The 27,095-nt window shown below is 54.0% G+C and overlaps 1 protein-coding gene across 1 annotated transcript in view; it reads right to left on the bottom strand.

Moving 5' to 3' along the window:
- ATP2B2 (ATPase plasma membrane Ca2+ transporting 2) overlaps nucleotides 1-27,095 on the bottom strand; it is a 406,022-nt gene that overhangs the window by 80,919 nt on the left and 298,008 nt on the right. Inside the window, 8 exon segments of the mRNA XM_079122219.1 lie at nucleotides 1,308-1,349; nucleotides 1,352-1,465; nucleotides 2,318-2,359; nucleotides 7,392-7,451; nucleotides 8,632-8,664; nucleotides 10,361-10,486; nucleotides 22,350-22,475; nucleotides 23,435-23,692. Coding sequence (XP_078978345.1) covers nucleotides 1,308-1,349; nucleotides 1,352-1,465; nucleotides 2,318-2,359; nucleotides 7,392-7,451; nucleotides 8,632-8,664; nucleotides 10,361-10,486; nucleotides 22,350-22,475; nucleotides 23,435-23,692 — 801 coding nt within the window.

Genomic DNA, 27,095 nt, shown 5'->3' with positions numbered 1-27,095 from the left:
AGCTGCGGCGCCTCAGAGCCCGGCTCTATCCCTGTCTGACAGTCACAGGGGCGGGAAGCCAAGCTCCCAGCAGCTGGGAGATGTCACCAGGCCCCCGAGTTTAAATATAGACAGCCAAGCCTATGATTTGCCTCCTTCCCCTGCAGTGGTGTCTATAATTAGAGCCAGGGAGACAGCCACGGAGGAGAGAGCCAGGTGGGGAGGCCTTGGCATTGGCTGTATCCTGAACCAGGAGGGGGCCAAGGCTGTCTGGAGGGTCAGGGCTCACCTTGCAGCTGGGCTCAGCTTCCTGGGCCAGGCAGCCATCACCAGCCACCGTATGTAGTCACTACCTCAGCAGGGAAGCCCCACTTGTTCAGTTGGAGCACAGACAATGGGCTTCTCCCTGGACTCCTGGTCTGCCCTCAGTCTCTAATCTTTCCTCCGCACTGCAGCTGGTGTGGTCATTACAAAGCGCAAATCCATCCCTGCACGCCCTGGCTCAAACCTCTTCCATGGCTCCCACTGTCCCCAGGATAAAGTCAGAGCTGCGTAGAACTCCAGGCCCTGCAGAATCTGCTCCCTCTTTAGTCACCGCATGCGCCAGGTGCTAAGTACTTTGTACGCCTAATTCTCTTTAATCCTCACGGCCACCTGTCATGTAGGAAGACCGGTATTCTCGTTTTATAGGTGAGAAGACAGGCTCAGAGCGAGCTGAAGATCCTTCACTCACTTCTCACAGTCATAGATTAGAATGTAGGCAGTCAGCCCTGAGTCCAGGCTTTTACCTTCCCTGTTCTGCCTCGCTAAGTGCTGAGTGCCTACTGTATACAGGAATCAGATTGGTTCTATGGGCAGGCTTCAAGGACCATCTCTCTCTTAATTTATTCATTTATTTACTTACTTATTTGTACAGGGAATTGAACCCAGGAGTGTTACCCACTGAGCCACATCCCAAGTCCTTTTTATTTTTTATTTATTTATTTAATTTAATTTTTTTTTTTTTTTGCAATGCTAGGGATTTGAACCCAGGGCCTTATGCTTGCGAGGCAAGCACTCTACCAACTGAGCTATATCCCCAGCCCCCTTTTATTTTTTATTTAGAGACAGATTCTCACCAAGTGCTTAGGGCCTTGCTAAGTGCTGAGGCTGGCTTTGAACATGCAATCCTCCTGCCCCAGCCTCCTGAGCTGCTGGGATGACAGGTGTGTACCACCCTGCCCAGCAGGACCATCTCTTTCAAGGTGGCTGAGGCCAGCCTGGGGCAGGCTCTGCCTGGGGTCTCACTGGACGCTTCCGTCCCTCACCCCCCACAGCTGCACACTCACCTGCCTTGCCGATCTGCACCGCCAGTTTGGTGAGCTTGCCTGCAGCACAGACTTCTCCTTCTTGTGCATGTTGGCCTTCTTCTTGTCGTCCGCGTCGCCCCCCTCGGCACTCTTGAGGGGCTGCATCTCCATGGCGGCTGCCCCGTCCTGCTGTTTGGCTGCAGGGGGCAGAGCACGCACACGCACATGCACACGCACACAGACACACAGACATGCACGCAGGTCAGCCTGCAGGGTGGGGATGCTGGCACCCACCCTGCCTGCCCCGGGGAGGTGTCGGCTGCCCCGACTGGGCCTCTCCATGGTCGGCACGGAAGCCCAGGATGGGGACCTGACTCTCCTGGCTGGAGTCTCTGGTTCCCAGGGGATCTCACTGCCTCAGAAAGCAGAGACTGGCAAGGCCCTACCCTGCCTTCCCAGCAGGAGTGGACTGGGGTCCCCCTGGGACCTGAACAAACCCATAGACTCTACCCCCAAAGGACACTTGGTCAAACAGGAAAGAAAGTCTTGGGCTTTCCAGCATGCTGCTGGGGCCATGCTATTAGGATATTAAGGATCCAGCGGATAGGAGGGTCAAAAAATAAAAATAAAAAATAAAAAAGAGACTTAAAAAGGTGAAAGAGGGTGAACCTGGTCATAGGTGCCTAGTCCCCATCCCAGTCAGTATGGCCTCTTCAGCACAGGAGTGAATGGAGGCCTGGTGGCCCTTTTGAAGAGAGATTGGGCCAGTGCTTAATCGACCCTACCCTTTGACCTCTAAGGATCTCAGAGAAACAGTTTTGAGTCTGCAGCTGAATGGGCTGTGGAGCTCAAGGGCCGGGGAGACACTGGCCCAGGAGTGCCCTCTCTTCTCCCCAGGGACACCTCTTTATTTGACCTGGCACCATGCGTAAGTATCACAGCTACACCCCCAAAGACGCCAGGTCTGGTCGTTAGCCTCCGCCCTGGTGCTGTTCTGGTATGGGTGGGGAGGGGCTGCGTGGACCACAGAGGCCGGGGCAGAGGTTTACCTTTGCTCTGGCTGGAGTCCACATTGCCATCTTGCATTTTACCTACACGACAAAGAATTTTAACAGACAACAGAGAACAGACAGCACAGGTTGATCAGCACAGAGACACAACAGGCCATGGACATTCATGTCACAGATGGAGGAGGCAGAGCTGTTCAGGTGTGATGAGTAGGCCTGCAGAACCAGGGCAAGCTGGCCGCCATGCCAGCCACGGGGGCTGTCAGTCCGAGCGACTCTGGATTCTCCTGGGGGGCCCAGGAGAGAGGGTTTCTGTTGCAATCATCTTGGCCCTGAGCGTTTTATAGATTCAAGGACCATATTTGAGAATAAAGGGGACAGAGTCTGCTGGCAGGAAGCAGAACTCCAGACCCTGCTAGTGAGGCTTTTATAACTTTTTGATTGTTGTATTTTGTGGGCTTGGAGGAGGCAAAGGAGAAATTGTTTGGCTACAACCTTTTCGCTTTCTTGTAAAAGAAATGTGCAAACACAATGGAGAAAGAGAGAAAGAGAAGGGGGCAGAGGGAGAGGGAGGGGGAGAGAGAAGGGGAGAGGTTGATTCTAGAATGAGTGGAGTTTGGATGATGTACTGAGGTCTGTGTCCCTTTGTTTCTGGCTCCAGGAGGACAAGTCTACTCTTTCCTCATCTTTCTGAAGGGCTGAGAAGCCACTGCATGGATGACACCCTGCCCGTGTTCCTGACAGCCACCAGGGCAAAGAGTGAGCACGAGGTCCCCAGCAGGGGTCTTTGAGGGGCCCTTCACATGTCTGAGGGAAGCCACTGACCCCTGGTTAAGGGGACTTCATTCTGCAGCTTGGGCCACAGTAGGCAGGCTAAGTAGTGTCAGTGGGTTCCCCTGGGCACTTCCTTCCATGCCAGGGCCTAATGCTGCCTAGTTCAGGGGAAAGGATGACTATGGAGACCCCTGCCCACTTTGCAGGGCTGCCTGGAAGGCCCTCCTCAGCCCTGGCACTGGTGGCTGCTGCCTCTCACCTGAACCCCCCTGTCCCCTGGCCTGTGCTGCCCATCTGGAGCTGTTCCTCTGGACCTTGCCACTGTGGGGAGGGGCCTGAGGAGGTCGGCCATCCTTGGACATTTGCTGCCAAGTGCACCAGGTATCAGGCTCATGTGGGCTCCATGATTTCATGTGGTCCTGTCCACGCCCACCCCTATGAGGGGTACTCTGCTAATATACCCATTTATAGATGAGAAACGGAGGCTCAGAGAGGGAGATGGCCCAGTGATGTCTCTGCAGGAAGGCGGACAGCTGGCCCCAAAGTGTGTGTGTGTCTCCACTCTCTGCTCTTTTCTTGAAGACCCTCTGAGCCCAGGGGGAAGGGCATCAAGGTGGTGCTGCTGGGACAGAGTTCCTGAGGGTCCCTGTTTTGGTACCAACTAGTGGTGTGGCTTCACATCTCCTAACCTCAGCTTCCACCTTCACATTATAGGATCCCATGGTCATCTCCCCAAGTGCTCAAAAGTCACCTTCAGCTGGGCACAGTGGAGTATGCCTGTAATCCCAGCGACTTAGGAGGCTGGGCCAGGAGGCCGAGGCAAGTTCAAGGCTAACCTGGGCAACTAAGGGGGCCCTACGCACCTCAGTGAAACTCCTCCATAAAAGGTAAAAAGGGTTGGGGAAGTGGCTCAGTGGTAAAGCGCCTCTGGGTTCAGTCCCCAGCACGTATATGTAAAAACGTCACCCTCATGATGACCACTTACGTGGTTCAGCCTTCTGCCATTTAAGAGGGTTTTGGCAAGCGTCCTCTTGTCAGTCCCCGAGAGGTAGGGCAGGAGGGACTGTCAACACTCATTTTACAGATGAGGAAACTGAGGCCAAAGGATGTTCAGAGGGAGCCTGCATTTAGGTACAACCTCAGAATCACCCTGTAGCCTCATGATTAGCTCGTTGCCATTACTGTACCCAGTTTTCAGGTGACACACAGGAGCGTTACCCTGCCCATCACGTTCTGTTCCAGTGTCCGTGCTGGGCTGTTCTCGCCACCCCTCATGCTCTATTGTCAAAGTCTTCCTACTGGATTTATAAAACAACAACCAGAGAGAAAACTTTTCAGAGCAAACGGGAACGAACAACAATTATTTTCACTTCTTAAAATAATTTACTAACTAGGCTAAGGGGCACCAGAGGACTCGGCTTCAATAGTCTCTTTTAGAAGGCTCAAAGGGACCTTTATTGCATTGCATATTATCAGATGTGCTAGCCGGTGTGCGCCCATTACACCCAGCTAGCAATTTCCTCTTTTATTGCCACAATGATCATGTGACTAGAAAAATAATCGCCAATGCATATGTTGGAGGGAGGGAGCTATGTTGTGGGAGTGCTTTGGTGCAGATGGCCTGGTTTCTCAGAAGCAAGGGACTTATTTGGGACTCCTTTTGCCTGCCTGGCTCTGCACTGCAGTGGGACAATCAGCTCTGGCCCCATGTGGGACCAGAAGGGTGGGCTGTATTTCAGGGAAGCTGGGATGTGGGGCGGGATCTGAGAGAGGGGCCAGGGAGGGGTCTCTGAGGCCCTTCTCCTTCAGATGTGGCTGTTTCCAAGGAGTCCATTCTCTTTGAGCATCAGGAGGGATATAGGTGAGAGGAGCACAGATTTAGAGGAGAGAGACCACTAGGTAGGAGACCTGGGAAATGTCACTTCTCTTCCCTGTGCCTCCTCTGTGAAATGGGCTCATATCAACTAAGGTGATGCTCATGGGAAGCACCTGCATGAATGTCAGGAGAGCTGATGGCGATTCATTATGACTCCTGATTATAATGATTTAAGTGGTGTATTACATAGCCAGATGTGGACAAGCGTAAAAAAAAAATAATAAAGCATTAAGGGCAATCCCGTCTCCAGGATGCATGGAACACACCTGCCTTTGAGATGTGGCACTTGGGGAAGTAGAGTGGGGAATGTTGCTATCCAAGTGTTTTTTTTTTTTTTTTTTTTTTTTTCCCTCAACATCTGAGTCATCAAGATTTGGCTCAGAGGAAGGAGATGAAATTACGGTTAATTCTCTCGCTTATCAAGGCTCGCAATCTTTCCTGGTGCTCTTTCCTAGAGTATGGAAGGTTTGCTAAGATTCAGATTCTCCTTGTGTTGGTCTGAGATTCTGCATTTCTAATAAGCTCAAAGGCGATGCCCAGACTTTGGGTCCTCCGGGCACAGGGCATTTTCCCAAAATATATTTATGGGGCATACTAGTCCCCCACGATTCAGCCAGGAAGGGTCCTGCTGTTAAATCAGCCTGGAAACCCTTTATGAGTCTACAGCCCTCGCTACCCACCAGCAGTCCCGCAGTGAGGAAGAAATGAACAGATCAGTGGTTCTCAAATGTCTTTGACCACAGGATCCTTCTCTTAGGGGAAAAGACCTCTCCTTGTAAGGTTCACTCCGTCAGGAGATCCTGGTTCAGGAGGAGGATCTTGGATTAGGAGGAGGAGCACATGCTTTGGAGCCAGCCAGGTCTGGGTTCTGGGTTGAAGTCCCAGTTCTGCTACTTTCTAGCCCTGTGTTCTTGGGCTAGTGTCTTGGGTCTCCTTGAACCTCAGTCTCCTCATCTTTAAATTAGGGACAATAAAGCCTGTGTCATGGCTATTAAATAAGATGGAAATCCTGCAACAGCACCTGGAATATAATAGATGATTAAGAAATGGAAGTTCCTTATTTCTCCTGCAGTTTTTTCCTCTAGATGCTGGGGGTTGGGGACTACAATTTGGAAGTGAAATTGACCTTTTTTTTTTCTTTCTGGAACTGGTCGGCCTGGATGGGGTCTGTATGCTCATCACCTGGGGACAAGGGGTACCAACACCTGCTTCTTTCTTGCCCATCTCTGTTCTGTCACTTCTCAGCCAGCCCTTCTTGACGTGTGACACCCCCCACATCCGAAGCTGTTCTCCTTTCTCATCCTGGGCCTGAAATAGACCCACATCCAAATTAGCACACTGCTTGCAGAAACGCCTTATCTAGCCCCTGACATTTCCTAGGAGCTTCCATCATTGGTCACTTTGAAGGCAGAGGTCTGGAGCAGAGGTAGGGGACAGCGACAAGTCTCCATGCTTTGCAGGAGCAGAGAGGAGTGAAGGACAGTGGGTGAGACACCTGTGGCCCAGGGCCTGGTGTGCAGTGACACTGAGAAGAGATATTTCTGTTCCTTCCTGGGCTTCTCGGGGGCAACGTTTTCATGACTGAGCCACAATGGCTCTCAGCGATCCAAGGAGCAGCCTGGTGGATTATCATGTCTGCTAACTTAGAGTCAGGGGCAGCATCTGAGTCAACAGAAGCCTCATCTGTCCTGAAGAGAACTGAATCTTCTGGAGGCAAGTGCACGGAATTCCTCCCTGGCCGTGCATAAGGAGGACAGACGCAGACCCCAGCTACATGGAGCACCCCCGCCCCCATCCACCACCCCCGGGGGGCAGTAAGAATGCAGAGTCCCACAGATGCCCCAGCACAGGCAACAGCAAGAAACACCAGTCCACATCCGAGGGACAGAACTAGGCCCGAGCCCAAGCAAACCCCCTGCCCATTAGCTCCATGAAGAGAAGAGGAAGAAAACTCTACCAGGGGCTCAGCCATGCTCTGGGGTGGGACCGAGGAGCTGAGCCCTGGCCCGGGTCCCCCTGCTTCCAGGGAACTTTAGCGGAGGCTGGGAGCCTTTGCTGGGGACCCGGATGCCGGCTTCAGCTCAGGTCCTGGCCCCAGGCCATCTTCCCAAAGCCAGGGCAGAAATGCGCTTAGGGGAGGGCCACGCCAGGTGGGACACTGCTTCCCGGGAGCCAAATCTGAAGCCAAAGTCATATGTCCCGCTTTGGGCTCCCCTGGGAGTCCAGGGCCCAACAGAAGCCAGCACCTTTGGGTAGCTACAGGCAGGTGTGGAATCGGTTCCCAGCTGTGGCTCTGCTCTTAAGCGCCTGCCCCATGTGAGAGGGTGACTGTCCCAGTGCGAGATCCCATGCACATCCGAAATCTGTGCAGTCCAGAACAGGGAGAGAAAGCCCAGAGTTGGGAGTGGAAGAGAGAGAGGCCCATCCAACCCAGACCGAGACTGGCCATTGCCATCGGAGACGTACCATTGACTAGGCTGGCCCTCGCACTATCTGCAGCGTTTGAAGCTGCCACACCGTCTGCTGCTGCAGGGGGAGGGTTGGGAGGGATGGAAAATGCAGTGTGTCACAATGGAGAAAAGCAACAAGGATAAAGACATGAACCCACTGGCGGGAAAACCATGTGACTCTATTCTTAAAAAACAGACAAACAAACAAACAAACAAAACAAAACAAACAAGTCACCATTGGAAATTAAGAAACTCAAATTTGGGGTGGGGGGTGAAATGTTGCCACAGGAGCATGTGGGGAGCAGCTCAGGCATGAAGGGTCTTGAAATAAAACATGGAGGATGAGCAGGGTGGCTGGGAGGATGGTGTCCTTCTGTGGTGAGGTCTAGACAATGTGGGCCCCACAGGTCAGGTGGGCCCCAGGTTGGATGAGGGGGTCTGGCTGCCCATCAGGACCAGGGGGCCCCATGACTGGGAGTCAGTTCAAGTTGTTCAGTGAGGGGTGCAGCATGTGTACCAGCCATGCAGAAGGGGTAGTCACTATGACGGCCATCACTGTGGCCTGGTGGGACAGCAGTCAGGGGTGGTGACAGCTGTTAGGATCCTGCCTTCTCTCAGGGAACCTCTCACCACTATCTCTTCCTTCCCTAACCAGCATCCTAAAGATTGCTCTGATGGTCTTATGTTTAAAAGGTGGCATCAAGCATGTCACATTTCGCATACAAGAAAAGGCACTAGTGAAGCTTACTTAATTTAGAAATTAAGAATGATTTGAGATGGACAAAATTCAGCTCTGCTGCTCTTTCTTGGGGGACTGGGGTTCTGTCGGGGGGAGGGTGGAGGATGAGACCCTGTTGGGTAAGAGACGCTGGTGGGTGAGGCAGATGTGCTGTGTGGTGGGGGGATGGGAAGCCAGGTGGACTCTGGGGTGTGAGTGGGGGTGTCAGGATCTTGGGTGCTGTGAGATGTCACATGCTAGTGTGCAGGGCTGAGGGGGCTGGGCAGAGGGGGCGGTACCATATGGCCCTGGCCAACAGAGCGAAGTACTCTAAGGCAAGAGGTGGAGTGGGGTGCTGGTGTGTCCTACTGGGCTGGCATCACACGAGGGCACAGAGGGGCATCTGCAGGGACAAAGCCTGCAGCAGGTACAGGGCCATTGCTCACTGGGTGCTGGTGGTCTAGGGGCAGGCCTTGGTAGCCAAAGGCTGCAGCTATTTCTAAAAGCCCCATCTACTCTAAGGGGTGTCTTACTGTACCTGGTAGCTGAAGGCCATCCCCCTTCTTCACACCTGTGTGATGATTTTTGAGACATGTTAATGATGGAGAAGCACACGTGGCCTCATCTGCACACTCACATGCACATACACATGCGCAAACACACGCACACCCAGGTCATCCTGAAATGGGAAAATGCAGTTGGCAGGCTCTAAGCCTTGTCTCCAGTTGAGATGATGGGATGGGGGGATGGAGGAAGCTCAGCTCCAGCTGAGTTGCTCATGGTGGCCTGAGATGCTAGACCACCTCCCAGGCTTCCTGTGCCATGTCCTCTTTGCATCCCACCTCTTCTCCCTCCATGAAGCTGGGTGTTTCAATATTTCATCTCATTGGTACATGCTCAGAGAGGGAGACCTTGGCTACACTTTTGGGTCCACTGAGACCTGCCTTCCTTAGTGGCTTTTCAGAAACACAGGTCTGACTTGTGGGAGCTCCCAGGTGTTCCTGCCCCTGAGTTGAGGCCAAGGAGGTGTGTACAGGCCACAGCATCCTGCCCAGCTCCCTGCATCCTGTGCCAGGCCTGGCCACCCCTGCTGAAGATTCTCCCCTTGGTACGTGGACACTGTCCTGATGCCCTCTGGATGTTCCTAGTTAGGACTCCTCCATTTCAACCTCTGCACCCCCTTGCTCTCTCCAGCCTCTTGACTTCCCAGATAACAGCTCAGATCCACTGTTCCCACTTGTGGGGGTAGGTGCAGAGTCATAATCTCATAATTTTAGGGGGATCCACTGAAAATGGGTTTTGCCTGCAGGAACAAGTAGCCTTAAATCCTGCCCCAGGCTCTGTGCCTGGGTGGCCCCTGAGAGCTGGAGATAGCAGAGTTGCCCCTGATATCCAGGCAGGGACCATCTGCCCTCTTATCTCTCTTCTTCCCAGGCTCCAAAAGTTCTGGGTGTTGGGGATCATTCCTTGGAGCTTAGGGAAGAAGGTAAAAGACTGAGAATATGAAAGGGAGGCTGATGCTGAGACTGATTATGGGGGTCAGATAAGGAGGAAGTTGTGCTGGAGCCAGAAGCCTGGACTTCTGGATTTGGACCTGGCCTGGCAGGATTGGGGTTTCTCATGAGAGCATCCCTCTCTGTCCTGAGAAGCATTTCATCACAGGTCACATCCATTTCACTGATAGGAGTCTAATGAGTAAGGATTCTTATTTTTAAGGGGGAGGAAGAATCAGAACTGGGGCAAGGTGGCAGCTTGAGGGGAATCAGAGAGGTGGCTAAGAGCAGTATATTTGCAGCCATGCTTTTGTCCACCTTCCCCAGAATATTCTCTGCCCATGTTTGGGACAAATCTATGCTGGGTAGCTTTTCAGCTCCACCTAGAGGGGTTGACAATGGTGGCAGGAATAAGAGTCAACAAGAATTTCTACTCAATATCAAGGTGACAAGACCTGTTCATGCTGGCTGTTTCTACTGCTTGAGACAGAAGACTCAATCACATGCTCAGCATCCTTGGCCTGGCCACAAGGGAAAGGAGGGGCCTCTGTGACATGACTGGACAAGACGGAGACTGGGACAAGACCCTAGAGATGAGACAGACAGAGCCCACCTGGCCCCAGCAAGGCCTTGAAGATGGAGGCATCTGTCGGTACAGGGCGTGGACATAGAAGGCACTAAGGAACTATTTTGCTGACTGAACAAATAAACGAAAACAACAAAAAATGTGGCCTTAAAAGCTCCTCTCCTGGTCTGCAAGGGGGTCGTGCTTACCTTTTTTGTCTTTCTTCTCTTCCTCTTCACCACCAGCCCCTAGCAGGGTAAAGATGATGCCAGTCTGAGAGTTCACACCTACAGCAGTCACCACCATTCGTCCTGAGCCCTCCATCACATGGGTCCCTGGGGAAAGGGACAAAAGCCAAGTTATCATTACATGCCCCAAACTCCCTCCCCAAAGGAGTAGAAGAGACAAGGTTTCAGTCAGTTCCAAGCTCCTTTGCTAGTAAGATTCAAGGATACCACCTATGGTTAAGGTTCACACTTATATGTGCAGTGGGCTCCTTAAGATGATTTCAACTCAGGATAGTGCCAGGATGGGCCTGGGGCTGAAGCAGTTCCTCAGTCCTCAGTTCTCAGGCCCCCCAATCATCTTCAGGCTCACCACATACTACCCTGGTCTGGAAGGTCACTTTCTTCCTTTGTCTCTCTTTCCCCCTTCCTTTCCCTCCCTTAGAGCTCAAGTGGTGATGGGGATACTCTTTCTTTTCCTTATTGATAGTATTTGGAGCTAAACCACATCCTGCTTAATTCTGTGATTAGTATAGAAGAGCTAATTGAAGATTGGACACTGCTCAAAATGGGGTCCACCTTCCCTCCTTATTTGTGGAAAGAATTCAGAGGTCTTTGGGTTTGGATGAGAAACAAATATGCCTTTGTTTTCACAAACCTCTGGCTGCCATTTAGCGTTTCTTCCCACCACAAATGTAGGAATGCTGTGGGTGCCCAGGACAACATCACACACATTACAAAATTCTCAGGTTTTTTTTTTTTTTGGTATCATTTCATAGCAATTGCAGATTTTAAAACTTTGGTGGTTGTTAAGCATCCTGACAAATCTTGTTTCAGTGTGTTAATCAGGAAGTGCATACATTTCTATACTCTCATTTTTATACTTCTTTATTTCAGCATAATTGGTTGTATCCAATGTGTTTTATGCTATGCACTGCAAAACTTTATTCAGAGCAGAGGTGGCACTTAACAATACCACACCTCCTCAGGGGTCCATGCTGCAAGAAAGATTAAGGACCCTCTTCCCAGAATTCCAGATTTCTCAAACTGGGTTCCAAAAAGGCACTAGAATTCTTTCAAGGATCTGGAGGGCCAGCTGTAAGGGATGAAGCATCTCTTTTTCTTCATAAGTTTCATTTTACTACTTTTTCTCTCTCTAGTTTTCACATATGAGAAAACATGTGACCTTTGACTTACTGAGTCTGACTTATTTTGCTTCACATATAACCTCCAGTTCCATATTTTTATCTGCAAATGACATGTTCATTCTCTCCTTATGGCTGAATAAAATTCATGGAGTATATATACCACATTTTCTTTATCTGCCCATCTGTTAGTGGACACCTAGGATAGTTCCATAACTTGGCTACTGTGAATTGTGCTGCCACAGACATGTCAAAAATATGCATGTATTACTATAGCAAGCTGATACTCTGTCTATACAACAGAGAGTATTATTCAGCCTTCAAGAGGAAGACAATTCTGACATGTGCTGTAACATGGATGAACTTTGAGGACATTGTGCTACATGAACTCAGCCAGTTGCAAATGGACTATAAATACCATGTGGTTTCACTCATGTGAGGTCCCTGAAAATAATCAAATTCATAGAGACAGGAAGTAGGACGGGGGTTACCAGAGGCTGGGGAAGAGGAGCAGGGAGTTCATGTTTAATGGGGACAGAGTTTTAGTTTGGGAAGATGAAAAGTTCTGGAGATGGATGGTGTTGATAGCTGCATGAGTGTGAATATGTTTAATGCCCCTGAGTTGGATGGCTGGGTCCAGCCCGGGAAGCTGACAGATCTGCATAAGTGAATTTTTGCTCTCCAGACACCCATTTTTCCCCCTGACTTTAAATTTTACCACTCTGGGTAGACACCTTTCTACAATGCAGCTTGCCCTTCCTTTTTAAATGGAGAAGTAAGATCCTTGTCCCAGCCTATTGCTGTGTCTCAGGCCACGCTGTGCACACAGTATACCACATGGGACTTCCCCTGCCCAGGGTGAGGCTTTGGGGACCTCTATACTGATGCCCAACCCTCCAGGACTTGCTTCTTGAACTCGAATCTGCTTTTTAAAGTTTTTCTGCTTGCCCTTCAACACTGGGTGCCCCTTCTCCATGTTTCCAGTTGCAACTTGTCTCTAACACCCTTTTCGTTGCTTGGGCTTTGAAACCTAGGTCAGCAAGTTCATTAGAATCGTATCTAAAATACGAGTCGATGTATTCTGGGTCAGGGCCCAAGGCATTTTCCTTATGCAAGAAACTACTCTCTCTTTTCAAAGAGTTCACCTGCCTCATCCCTTTCCTGCCAGGATCTGTGTGATATCTTGAGGTAGTGTGTGTGCGTGTGTGTGTATGCATGTGTGTGTGCATGTGTACACATGTGCACATGCATGCCTGTACATGAGTGAATGTGTGCCACACTAGCATCTGGTCATGTGAATTTTAGGACCTCAAAGTGCTCTGCAGGAAGGTGGAGAGACTCTCCAGTGAGCTCCCTGAAGACAAGCGAATGTCAGCCTGTCCAGGCACAGATGTGGGAAGCACATCACCAAGGCTCACAGAGTGGGCCCAGTTCACTGTCACGGAACCCAGATTCTCAGACGGGAAAATTCCCCAGACAGGAATCTCATGTAGGGAACGGGGTGGGCATAACCCAGGAATGAGTTCAGATACCGACTCTGGGCTGAGCAAGCTGGCCCGGCGACTTCCCGTCTCAGGTTGATTCAGGAGCGGCCCAGTCCCCACAAGGCCCCGTATCAGGACCTCGGTTATTGTAACAACTTCTGACAAGACGCTTTCTGTGACGGCTTGTGCGGGGCTGGGTCATTGCCTACCACCATTCAACCAGCGAGGTAACTGACATCACGTGGGGGGTGAGGAGGGTCACTGGTGACTTCAAAAGACAGAAAGGATCACGTGTGGTTGCATTTACAGAGTGGAGATGGCAGTAACAGCAACTCAGCTAGTTCCTAAAACACACCTACTGCGTGGCAGGCACGGTGCTGCCCAACACGAGCAATGCTACCTCATAGAGCTCACACTGGCCCTCAGTTTACGCAGGAGGAAACTGTAGCTGGGAGGGGAGAGGTGATTGTCCAGGGCCACCCCCACCACTGGCAAGGGGCAGAGCCAGAGCCAGGAACTGAAGTCTCTGCCTCTCGTCAGGGTCACACGCCACTCTGTCCAGGAGACAAGTCCCCAGGATCTGAGTATTCGACGCATGAGTAAAGAAAGGGAGCTGAGAAATGAAGGTGCTGGTCCTCTGGCTTGGGTGGTGACAGGGAGGCTGCTCTTCACCTCCCCAGCACGGATGACGGCAAGAGACGCAGGGGCCAGTTTCCACCCACGATAATCAGACCTCAGATCGCCTTCTAATCTAATCACTCCCATCTCAGCAGGCAACTGGCAGCTCTGCATCTGTATCCGGAGGCAGGAGGAGGGAGGAGGAAGCCAGAGGCTGGCTTGGGGTGAAGGAACCGCACACCAGATGGGGCAGGGGAACTGGAGGCCTCCACCTTCCCCTCTGGTCCCCTCCTGTGTCCCCGTAGACCCCCCCGGATGCCACTCTGATGAGTGTCCCCCAGCTCAGGTACCCTGCTGAGGGTTTGGGTAGCTCCCTGGGATCCGAATCCCTCAGTCAGCACCCGGGGATCAGGCCCCAGCCTTCTGCTGGTCCTTTACCGCTGACTCCTGCTGGGTGGCCTTTTCCCTCCGAGCCTGCACAGCTCCCAGGCCTTTGTGTCCAGGCCCCTGCCTCCACTCACCTCCTCCTCAAGGCTCAGGATGAATGTCCCTTCCCTTAGCTGGCCCTCCTGACCCTCACGAGAAGACTTCATCTCCCTCCTCTGAACTGGCTCTGCAGTCTTCCTGGGGGTGCTCCCAGGCCTGGCTCCCCAGGGAGCCCCTGGCTGGCAGGGCCTGTGCGCGCCTCCCTGGGGTGCCACTGCAGCCCTCTCCCCCGGGACCTCCTTTCTCGGTATCTCCCCTGGTGGGCATGTACTGCACTTAAAATGGAGAGTACACGCCACCCCCCGCCCCCCAACATCAACTTTATGGTCTTACAAAGGCCACATTGGTCCCAGCTTTGCCCCCCGCTTCCCACGCCTCCCTGGGCGCTACCCTTGTCCTCCAGCAAGGCCCAGAGCACAGGCAGCCCAGCTCTGCGAGTCCCTTGCAGAGAGTGATGCTTAAAACCACGGCTCTAAAGGTGGGACAACAGGTCTGGAGTTCAAGGTCGGCTGACTGCCTCACTCAGAGGAAGAACTGCGGGCTCTCTGTGCAGGGGCAGAGGCGAGAGCCCTTTGGGTATGGGGGCCCCTGCAGCGGGACCTCACTGTGCATGGTCCCTGAACACTGCCCTGCAGCTCCTGCCTCTTCTTGCTCCCCAGGGAGCCCCCCAGAGCACATAAGCATCAGGGTGTGGGCAGAGGGCCCTGGGCTGGAGAACTAGTCTGCTGTCTGATTCTGATTTGCTGTGGGGCCTTAGGTCAGCCCCTCTCCTCTCTGGGCCTCAGTTTTGCCCTGTGAAGTGGGGAGGGTCCTGGCTGAGGTCACCACATCTCAGCAATGGGCGTTCTGGGCCATTCCAGGCAAAGGTGGGAGGGGCTGGTGCCACAGCAGTGGGTCATGTGGCAGACACTCAGGGCTCACGAAGGGAGCGGGGCTGAGCGGAGTTGGAAGCTTGGTGTTCCATAGAGGGCCGCTGAAAGCATTTGGGGGGAGAGGGAGGGGGAAGACAGGAATATCAACTCCCCACGTGCCACAGACAATCCGGGCGCCTTTTGTCTGTGAGGTCGCGTGAGGCCAGAGCCGGGATGGTCAGCCCGAGGGTGAGGTGGGGGGAGCTGGGTCAGCCAGCCACGCAGGGGCTGGCTCCCATCCAGCAGTGAGAGAAAAAGGGAGCCCAGGGCTGGGGAAACCTGGGGCCACTGCCCAAGGGACTGTCAGTTCTGCCTGCCCCTCATCTTGGTCCCCTTGTGGGTTTTTGAAAAATTGTGCTGGGGTTGGACCAGGGCCTCACAGGCCACACCCAGCCCCTCCCCTCAGCGGCAGCGGAGGACGAGGCCAGGACCCTTCCCCAGAACATGCTCAGAGCCCATCTCAGACTCAGGCCCACCCTGAACAGCAGAAGCCGGTTCCCCCAGGCTGGCCCACATGTTGGTCATCTTGAGGTCAAAGCCTCGTGGTTTAGAAAGCAGGGCACAGTGCACCCTCAGTGACAAAGTTAGAGGGGCTTTGCTTTTCTCAATGGGTCTTCTGGGCCCAGAGAGGGCAAATGACCGATGGAGGTTGCACAGAGGGTATGCAGAAGTCAGGCCGGGAACCCAGGGCTCCTTGACCCCTTGGTTTGACCTCCTAGGTCTATTTCTGCCCAAGGAGAAGGGAGAGGCAGCCATATCTCCTGAGGGCCTCCTTGGGTGAAGAGAGCTTGTGAGGAAGGCAGGGCCAGCTTGAGGGCTTAGGATTCACCTCCTGGCACAAGCACCAAGCAGAGCCAAGAGGATTCCCTGCCAAGACACTCTTCTCCCACCCCGCTGTCATTGACACAGTAATAACAGAGGTTCACAGAGCGCTAGACAGCTGGCAACATGTCCCCGTCACAACAGCCCTATGAGGTAGGTTTTGGTGCAAATGCAAGCCAACGCCCTCTGCCCACCTGTGGCCTCTCTGGCTCAGAGAGGCTGAGTGACAGCCCAGAGTCACACAGCAGTAAGTGGTGGAGCCGGGACTTGAACCCGTGCTCTATCCACTACACCCCCGCTGCCTCTCATGGAGAAGAGGCAGGGTAGTGTAATGGAGAGTGCGTGGGTTGAGCGGCAGACGGGGCTTTCTGCTGTCACGGTGCCGTCTTATGCTCCCTGAGGTGGTGGCCATGGTGGCAGGTCTGGCTCTCTGCTTGGCCTGACCTTCAACTTGGTGGGGTGGGCAGTAGGCATGGGATGTGGACAGAGACCCCAGAGGGTTTACTGATGTCCTGTGCAACCTTGTGCTGTGACCACTCTTTGTGGGGGGGATGATGGAGGATGGTGGGGGTCCTGTTGGAGCCAGGCCCTGCTGCCTGTGGAGGACACTCCTCTACCCTGGCCTCCTGACTCCAGCCCCTTCCTCTGACGTATCGACGTGGTCTACTGTCTCCCAGGGGAAGCTGGTGCAGGTGCTTCCAAAAGGTCGCGTTGCTGGATAACTGTCCATGCAGACCTTGGAGGTGAGCTTGGGCTGGGGAAGATCATGGGGCTGGGGGACTGAGGGTCTGAGTTTATCTCCAGCTCTGCCTCCGTCCTCTGTGTGGCCTGACACTTCTTCCCTGGGCTTCAGTTTCTTCAGCTTCAAATTGGGACAAGACCAGGGTTCTCTAGGGAATTTATGAATCCCCTGAAATGCTGCAAAAATCACAAGTCTGGACATCTCTTTCTTGTAAGAGGGATCGTTGCTTTGGGGGACTCTCACAGGGACTCATTGTTGACAAAAGTTTAAAAACAAAAATGCTGATTTTCCATGAAAAACAAAGCAAAGGTGAGGGGCTGTTTCATGTTAAGGGAGGTTGGAGAGACAGGAGACATTCCAAAGTCCATCCTGCAGGCCTGCTAGGTGTACTTCTGTAATCTCAATGATTCAGGAGGCTGAGGCAGGAGGATCGTAAGCTTGAGGCCAGCCTCAATAACTTAGCAGGGCCTTGAGCAATTTGGTGAGAACCTGTCTCAAAAAGGAAAACCATGAAGGCCTGGGAATATGGCTCAGTGGTAAAGCACCCCTGGGTTAAATCTCTGGTACCAAAAAAACAAAAACAAAACCAAAGAACAAGTCCTGGAGGTCCTGCCTCCCATACGCCATGCCAGCCTGGGACAGGGACAATCAGTGGAATGTGACTACGGATGGCTCACTAGGGAATCATCTCATATCAATGTCAAGTTTCTTGAATATGATGGCTGTGGGCACGGTCACCCACGGGAGTACGGTGGTTCTTGGCGATCCCCCTGCAGCGCCGAGGGAGAAGGGCCACACACCTTCCGGAAGGGAGAGACTGAAGGGGAGCCAATCACTTGGACCACACCCAGTTCTCCTGGACCATTCTTGCCACGTTTCTGTAAGTTTGAAATGATCTTAAAATACAAAGCTGAAAAAAACAGACCCAGGTCAGGGTGTGCTCTCCAGGGACCATCTGCTGCTTGACCACATGGACTTTGGAAAAAAATAGAATTTCGTCGATTCTTAGACACTGGGGGACAGTCCCTGCGCATCTGGATTTCTGGTTCTTGCAAAGCGAGCTCTGTGGCCACCCAGGGTGGTACCAGGAGCAGCTGTGTTCTTCCTGGGTTTTCCCACAGACGTGTGGGTCTGCCATTCCTGAGCCTTCCTCCTCGGGCCAGCCTGCAGACGCGTGGGACACGGGCTTGCTTAAGATTGTCCGTCGTGGGGGACGGCGCGTGGCTGTCTGGAGCCTTCCCGCTCCATGCAGCACCCCAGGTCTCTGGCATTTGACAAGGACAGTCACCTCCATGCATGCTTGGGGTTCCCATAATGCCCCTGCAGGGTAGGCCATGGGGGCCAGGGGGGCGGACATTGCACAGACACGGACGTGGAGGCTCAGGAAAGTGAAGGGTCACAGACCAAGTGTGGCTGGGACAACTGACTAGAACCAGAGAGTAAGGCAAACCAATGTGTCCGATGTCACTAGGGGGTTCCTGAGCCACCACGAGGACCCTGTGAGCACCCTAGACTGGTCCTGCTGTTTCTCGGGGGTTCAGCAAGGCCTCTGTGCATAGGTAAGGGGCTGATGGCTGTCTGGTCATTCACAAAAATTAGCATCCATATGGCTGTTTTGCAGAGGGCTGGGGCGGGAGTCAGGGCCTGGGGAAGACAGCAACCAGGAAGACCCCCTGGTGGAACCTGGAAACGGGAGGAGCTGGAGGTGGAGCAGAGGGGGCCGCTCAGAGAGGCGGGAAAGGGAGAGAGGGTGATGGGTGCTTCGGAAGACTCCACACGACCTCTCCCACTGGGGTTACGAGCCCATTTTAGACATGAGGAAATGGAGGCCCAGAGAGGGTAAGAAGATGGGCTGGAGTCTCCAGTGAAGGAAGGCAGATCTGGGATAGGAACCCAGGACCGTTTTACCCCAAAGTCCGGGCTCCCTTCACCGAGGGTTGAAAGGGCAGAGCCCTCTCAGGTTAAATAGCTCTGTGCCAGTGTGATGCTAGGGACTCCTCCGCCATCTTAACACTAGTGACATCCCAGCAGCCTCACAGGTAAACTGAGGCTTAGAGAAGTGAAGCAACGTGCCCAAGCCACACAGCGGGTTCATCCCACAGGGCAGGAATGGTTAAGCTGGGCCTGGTTCTCAGTTTTTTCTCTAACTCCACACAGCTCCTCTGTCCTGGGAGTCCAGGGGTGAGGCTGGGCACAACCTCCTGGCAGGCTCGGGCTCAGAGCTCCTGGGGCTTGGACCTGTCTGGTAAGAGGACCGGTGCAGGAGCACCATGACCATGGCCAGGTCTGTCTGTCTGTGTATGGCCAAGGATGGAAAAAGGTCCTTAAAAGGGAGACTACTTAGATTTGGTCAGGTGACAGGACCACAGTGGATTTTGTTGTTTGTTTGGGATGGTTTGCACAGTGCAAAACACAGTCCACCTTACAAGGCTGTGCCCAAATGGGCCAAGCACAATGTGGAATGGCAAGAGCTAAAAGATGCACCCCCAGGCAGAAAGGGGGTGATGCCAGGGGTCTGTGGTGGTCAGGGAAGTCTTTGTGGGGGAGGTGAGCAGATGGAGTTCTGTGAGCAAAAAGGAAGGCAGAAGAGCATCTGGGACGAGGGTCTGTCCTTTGAGGCAGGTCAGAGGGGACAATCAAGTGGGCCTGCAGGGAGGTACAGGGTGAGGGCCTGGCGTGGTGAGCCTGTGCCTTCAGGGTTGGAAGGGGCAGTGCCCTCTCAGAGGCCACTGTAGCCCGCACAGCCCGCTCACAATCGGTGACTGGGAACTCACGGACAGCCTCTGTTGTCCCAGAATAATTCGGAATGTTCTAGAATCATTTTCTGTCCACTTACACTGCTTCCTATTGGGCCAACTACACCCCCTTCTGCATTTTCCTGGGGAGCCTAGACTGAGCCGCACGCCTTTGACCCTCCTGGAAATTGGGTTTCTGATCGCCAGTGCTGTAGGGTCACTGTTTCCTTCCATCTGGTCCATCCTGCACCCTGGGGGGACTCTGGGGATCCTGGATTTTTTTCTTTTTTAGCCATCTTCCCTGTGCTCATGGGCTCTGGAGCTCGGTGGGCACAGTTTCCACGATGCGTCAGGACAGACCTCCGGACCAGGCTGCAGAAGGCTGCCAGGTCCCCAGCCAGTGTAAACCACAGAAGCTGCCAGCTGGTCAGCATCTCCCCACAAGGACGTCCCCGAGACCCTGGCGGGTATCTCCTGACATGCAGAGGCCAGAGCCCCTCCATCTACGTGGGCTTCCAGCAAACTGGACAGATCAAATCCAAAGCCTTAGTTCAACGTGGGCTCAGGGGACTCAAAGTGGTTTCCCGGAGCTCGGTGCTCACAAGCCACCTCCTCCTGAGCCGACACCAGCCTGAGAGTCACAGGATTCACTCGGATCCCTGCTGAGACCCAGAGTGTGCCCTGGGACAGGGACCCAGTCCCCCGTCCTGGCCCACCCAGTGGGGAGGAGCCTGCAGGGTCTCCCAGGGCCTGTAGGCCTTGGCTCTCCTGTGGGATCCCTTGGCCTCTGGGGACTTCTGTCCCTTTGGAGATATCCAGAGCTCCTCCCCAGCTATGAGGCTCCTCCTAGACAGGGAGAAGGGACACAGAGATGGAGAGATGCTCCCCAAACCTCTCGGCCCCCCCCAAAAGCTCCTCACGGCTCCTCTTCTGCCTCCTGCCCTGGACAGCCTCCTGGCTTTCCCCTCTGCCTCCAGCAGCGTTATGTGTTGGGCTCTCTTCCCTTTGGCTCTCCCGCCTCTGCTCAGAGGCCCTGTGGCCCTGTGATTCACCTAGGCTGGCTGGCTGGCTTCCTGTCCGTCTCTGCCCATCTGTCTTTTCCAGGGTCTCTCTGCACCTGTGCTGACCTCTTTGGCTGGTTTGTGATGCTGTCGGTGATTCTGGACATTTACTCCCCCCAGACCTCAGTCAGCATCCTCCCCTCCCACTCCTTCTCCAAACTGTCTGGAATCTTCGCTGACATCCGCTCAGGCCCATGCCTCCCCTGGGCTCCCACAGAAGAGAGACTCACCCAGATGTTTCCCCCAGGGATGCCCACCTTGCCAACCACCTCATCCCAGAGGTCAGAGCCAGGGCCAAAGGGCTATGACCATCTCTTGAGCTCTCATGTGACCCTGTGTTTCAGAAAGGCACTTGGGACCTTCAGTGGTTGCTTGGTCAGACCCCAGGGCCTTTGCACTTGCTGTTCCTTCTGTCATGGATGACATTTTCAGTGTTCTACTTTTACAAAGACAACCTTCTCAGAGAGTCTTTCCCTGAGCAACTGAGGTTCTGACCCCCTTCCTCAGGGCCTCTTTCTCATTATAATGGTATGTCTTCATCTAATAAATCATTAGCTGAAATAAAGTCGCCTATTTGTTCCTTTATTGGCCATTTTTGTCACTAGACTCTCAACTTTAGCACAGAAGGGACCTTGTTTGTCAAATTAACCACTGGCACAGGGTAGATGCGTACTAGATGTTGGTTGGATACATTCTGGATGAATCAATGTCTCAGCCTCAGTCTCACTCCTTTCTATCTGCCCCCCCCCCCCCCCCCCCCGGCAGACCTGTGCGTCTTCCAGGATTCTGCACATTCCTTCGGACCTCTGGGTCTCTGCACATGCTGGTCTCTGCTGGGAGGGCCCTTTCTCCACAATGAGGCTCAGCGAGCTCCTACTCAACCTTCAAAACCCAGCTCAACACCACCTCCTCTGGGTGCTTGGCTCCCATCCTGACTTTCTCAGTTCTGCTGTGGAATAGCTAGGTGTAGGTCTGTTGCCCCAAGTCCATTCGGGCTGGGGCTCCCCAAGGCAGAAGCCAGGTCTGAATCATTGTCTGCGGGTATCCCTGTGCTCAGCCTGAGCCTGGTCCAGGGCAGGGGCTTGGGAGAGATGTTTATTGGGCACGGAGGACAACGAGGCCATTTGGTTTCCCTGCAGGAGTGTGTGTTACCTGGCCAGCGCCTCCTCCATGCCGGGTCTCCCCCACCCTTTTCTTGCCCCTAGGAGCCACAGTAACCTTTTAAAAATGCAAACGTGACCAGCCATCCCAGGGCATCCCCATCACACTCAGAATAATGAGACCCGATGGCTGGTCCTTCCACCTTCTCCATTTTGCTCACAATCCTCTAGCATGGCCCTGCCTCTGGGCCTCCAGCTTGCTGTTCCCTCTGCCTGGTGAGCCTTTTCCCGGTAGTCACGGGCCAGCTCCTCCTCACTCAGCTCAGCTCGCTCGTGGCCTCTGTGAGAGAGGCTGTCCCTGACTCCTCCGCCCTCATCCGCGCATCCTGTTAAGTTTCTTCATGCGCCTGTCACTGCTGACATGTCCACCCGGCCTCTCCCTCCTCAGTTCAGACAGGCCCCTGAGGACCGGCCTTGTCTGCCTTACCCACTGCGGTAGCCTGGGGACCAGGCGCACGCTAAGCGTCCACAGAGATGGTCACCGAACTGATTCCTTCTCATGCCTGATGAGAAGCTTTGGTGTTCGACTTTGAGTAATCCAAGTCACTGGAAGGGACGTTCCACAGGATGAGGAGGCGCGGTTGACTTTCCGCGCGGTGCCAGCCCCGGGGTTCTGAGCACCGCCAAGGGCCCGGGTGGGGTTCACTGTTTCCCGTGTAAAGTGACCGTGTTCTCAGTGAGGCCTGAGCTTCAAAGACCCCAGAGCCCAGGACCGAGGTCTCTGAGCTCCTTTGGCCTCATGCAGGGGACACTCAGGCAGTGCCCTCCGTGTCGGGGTGGGACCCAGCCGGCTGTGGGGCCCCAGCTCACCTGACAGCAGCATGGGGTCTTTGTCCACCGACTTGCGCACCTGGTCAGACTCGCCGGTCAGGGAGCTCTCATCGATCTTGAGGTCGTTGCCCTGGATGAAGAGGCCATCCGCAGGGAGGAGGTCACCTGGTGGAGGAAGGGCAGGGGAGTTGGCCAGCCGTCTCAGGTGACCAGAGAGGTAGGACATTTCCTTCAAGGTGTGATTGTGAGGGAAGGTTCTCTACTGAGAACCAGGTGCCTAGAATCCCCAGGGTGTCTGAACCAAAATGGCGCCCACCACAGGCCAAGGCACAGCTCAAGGTCTGGAGAGCAGAGGTTGGGCCCAGGGATACTGCAAACGCAGATGGGCAGGTACTTCACAAAATGCTCCTCTTGGTCTGGCTTAGATTGGGATCCCATGGGATCTCCATGATTCACCCTTTTCCAGTCTCAGTCATGCTTGGAGAGATTCTTTTGGAAGAGGCCAGTCTGACATGGGCAGGCTGAGGGGACCCCAACCAAGATGCCTTACTGGGGAATATCAAGCCCTCTAGGGCTGAGTGAGGAGGGGCGCACCTATCTCTCTTCCCACCATGGTCTGCCTCTACTTACCCAGAACATATCTAGTCCAGACTGTCTTTGGTGGCTCCTGCCCACTCTCTTACTGGTAGTATTTAGGACCAGAATACTTCTTATCTGCTTCTGCTCCCTCTAACACCTCCACTAGCCCAGCAACTTTCCACCCACAGCCAAATCAGGGATGGGAAGTAAATTTCATCTCATAAACCCATTCTGAGTAGAAGTGGTCCTTGGAATATTGTCTTGAGAGGCCTTCAGAGGCTGTCTTCATTCTCTGAGCTGTGATTGATTGGTAATGTCTGCTCTGGGTGGGAGTTTGGAAAGAAGTGATACATGTGCTAAGTATTTGCCATTTCTGATCTGAAGTCCAATCCCTTCTAGGATCTAAAGGACCTTGAAACACAGTCTGCCTTGGGATGTGATCAGAGACCCTTCCCTGGGTCAGCCTCACTCTGCATCTGCCTGTCCTGTCCCACCTCTGCCCAGACTCCAGCTTTAGAATGTGGATCTGTGACTGAGATGCTCACCATATTTGATCTGGGCGATGTCCCCAACCACAATCTCAGCCACAGGAATCTGGACCACCTGGCCAGCCCGGACCACGGTGAACTTCTGCTCCTGCTCAATGCGACTCTGCAGGCCCCGGAACTGTTTCTCTTTGCTCCAGTCATTGAAGGCTGTGACCAGGACCACGCAAATGACAGAGAGGAGGATGGCAGCCCCCTCGATCCAACCTGCTTCTGCCTCTCCTTCATCCTCTGCCCCACCCTGGGCCGTCGCACACCCTGCAGAGAGCAGAAGGAAGCAGGTTGATGGGGTCAGCAGGACAGGAGGGGCCTCCTGGTCTGGATTTAAAGTACAGCTCAAGTAACAAATATTAATAATAGGATGACAATAATCCATGTATTCAACTGGTGCCAAGCCCTGGACCAAGTGCCTCCTGTGGATCAAATCACAGAGGACTCTGCCCATTTCTCAGATCTGGAAGCCAAGGGTTCTTGCCCAAGCTAGGAAGGGCAGGCAGGGAGCTAGGGTGTGACCCCAGGCTCCAGGGTCCATTGTCTCAGTTGCTCCAGTTTCCTGCCTCTGTTCGAGCTGTGAGATCCTGGAGACATGACTTCCCCTCTCCAAACCTCAGCTTCCCTCATCTGTAAAATGGGAAGCACATTCTTTATCTCAGGGGCCGATTACAAAGGTTGAAACTTAATGAAGGTTGAAATCTATCACGGCCTGGCATGGAGAGGTCCCCTCTTCCACTTGCCTCCAACACGGGGCCTAATTCATGAGAACTTTGAAAAATTGAGGTTGGGACAGAGTGAAGGCACCCCCATATTTGCCCCAAAAGGGTGGTTTTGTCCCTGTCCCCTTCTTTTTGTTCATTCAATAACTGTGAGACAGGTCCCCCAGAGAGCAGGGCCAGCGGGGTCACCAGGAGACAAGAACCACAGTCCTGGGCCTGCCCTCCAGTACCCTGGGTCACCCTGGGGGAGTCTTTGTCCTCCTTTGGATTCAGGAGTCTCATCCGCAAAACGGGGACCACTGAGACCACCTCCTGGGGCGCAGGGGGAGGAAGGTAGGAGCTCCTGGCCCGGGGGACTCAGTACCTGGGGATTCTCAGCCCCTGTCGGATGAATGCAGGAGGGGGCCCATTCCACGGTGGGGACCCTGACTCAGGCTGCAGGTACCTGTTTGACCCGGTGACCCTGCATCCCACAGCCTGGCACCGCTGAACCTCCAGGCTGGACCCTCGGACTGCTTGAGGTCTGCCAGGCCATGTGGTGAAGAGAGAAAGAAAACACCAGGCGCTCCCAACCCAGGCCTCAGACTCGGGGCTCCAGTCCCTGCTGTGCCCAGGTACAGTCTCTCTCACCTCTGCTGGTCTGCACCCCCAGAGGATCCTGAAGGCAAGAGGTATTCCCCCACATATAGATGAAAGAAACTCGTGCCCAGAGGGGTGAGCTGCCATAGCCAGAGGAGACTGGGCCCTTCTACCCACTGGGAGTTGGAGAGTGACAATCTCCAAGGACAGGGCCCCTGAGCAGTGTCCAACCATCCACCCCTGGGAAACTCCATGGGAGCTAGACAGGGGCTGGGGCAATGTGCAAGGCCTACAGAGGGTGTGCCAAACATTCATTTTTACCCTCACTGACTGAGAGAAGGAAAGTGGTTCAGAGAGGGACAGCAACTCACCAGGGTTCACATAGCAGCAGATCTGGGATTTGCAACCAGGGCCTGGAAATGTGACACCAGACCAGGTCTGCCTACTGCCTGTCTGTCACATGCTGGCCTCCCAAGGGAAGGTTATCCCAAACTCCTTGCTGACTGTTTAGAAGCTCAGTTTGGCTCCAAGGAAAAGGTAAGAGTAGATTCAAGAGACCCCAACAGAAGTTTCTGGAACACCAGCAGTTAGAAGCAATGTGACAAGAAGACCACATGGGAGTGTCTGCTCTTGGGGAGAGCTCTGGGGTTATGCTGGCAGGCCTGAGCTCATGAAGGTGAAGCATCATATTGTGGCTAGGCAACAGGTGCCGATGGAAGATTCCAGGTCTCAGGCTGCACCAGCTGCTTCCTGCAGGCTAGTGGATTATGTCACCATGCCAGGTTCTCAAAGCCCCTTGGGAGTTTCAGGCACTTCCAATAACTTTAAACTGCTCGACCAGACCAGCCTGGGGGTAGGGCCTGTCAGGCTGTGCTAACGAGCACTGACGCTAGGCCAGTTTGAGTCTGAGCTGTACCTCGGGGAGGCCTCCATGGGACACCCCACTGCCGGGAGCACACAGTGGGTGTGGCCTGAAGCTGCCGCTGCTCGTTTTGCGGCAGATGGGCATGCGCGGCCCATGAGGGCGGAGCCTCGAGTCACCTAGTCCGGAGGGAGATCCAGCTGCGTTTGGGTTTGATGGAGGGAGGAAAGGAAGCGGGGGCGGGGATGGTGGCCCTGGACCACCACCAAGGACATTCGGGTTGTCACTGCCTTTATGTGTTCTGTCATGGAGGGGCCACTTCCTCCGCCCCCGTGAGAGCAGTCACCGGGGGATTCAGACACCTGGAGACGAGACGGACAGCTGCTGGGCTCTGGAATGGGAAAGACCCGGTTTCGATTCCAAGTTACACCATGTGACTGGCCTCTCTGGGTCCTGGTTGGGAAGCTGTAAAGAGGGTCGGCCCTGGAGGTCTGGTAGTCCCCGGGCCTACCATAGGGTGGACTGGTAAGTGTTGGTCCTCCCCTTCCCATGAGCCCCTCTTCTCGAACTCGCTCATAGAAGTCAAGGGTACGGCGGTGGGATCTGCACCCCATTCCTTCCGCTCTGTGCCTTGAAGGGCACCGGCTCTGCCAGCTTTATCTCCCTTGGGAACTGTCTGATGGTCCCATGGTGCCTTGGGACAGCCAGAAAGTGGGTCCCTAAGATAGGCCTTCAGCCACCCAGGAGCTGCAGGACCCTGGAAGCAACCCCTTGCTGCCCTGGTGCAAATAGAGGGAGAAGAAGAAGGAGGGAAGAGGGGGTGGGCTGGCCCTGTGGAGTCTCCCCTGGGCCCCTTGGACTGGGGCGGGGACAGGATTTGGAGACGGTGGCCACAGGGTGGCCACAGGGTGCAGGTGCTCTCCCTGGAGCCTCTTACTGTGTATATGACCTTGGGGAATTCGCATGGCCTCTCTGAACCACAATCGACTCAGTAAAACGGGGAGTTCACCACCTCCATGGCTGCTAGGGCCCTGCATACAATGAAGGCCCTCAGAATTGTTCAAGCTGCAAACATTTTATAAGCATGTATTAAATGCCTGTTGCTCTGCTGGCCCTCTGGGAACTATCACTGGCAGGGAGCTGAAGCACTGGGTATGTCCCAGTTCTACCCTTTCCATGAGCATGCTGTGTGACCTCAGACAGGTGCCTAGAGATCTCTGAGCTGGGTCTCCTTCGGGTATAAAGTGATGTGGGTGAGGGAATCACAGGCTGTGGAGTGTCCCCAGTGCCATAGCCCTTCCAATTGCTTTCTTGCTGGTGACTGTGATTGCTTTATGCAGCAGAAGCCATAGAGCCAGCCCTCAATCCCTGGTCTCCTAATCCTAAATCTGGGATCCTTCCAGACTGCTCACTCCCACCCTGGAGGGTGCATCCATCTGGCTTAGTGCCTCTTCCGTGGTTCAGGGGAGAGAGGATAGGAGCCCCAGGAGCCCTGGAGTTGAACATC

This window comes from Sciurus vulgaris, assembly GCF_902686455.1.
Source record: "Sciurus vulgaris genome assembly, chromosome: 19".
NCBI lineage: Eukaryota > Metazoa > Chordata > Mammalia > Rodentia > Sciuridae > Sciurus > Sciurus vulgaris.
This window is presented reverse-complemented; position numbering and strand designations above follow the sequence as displayed.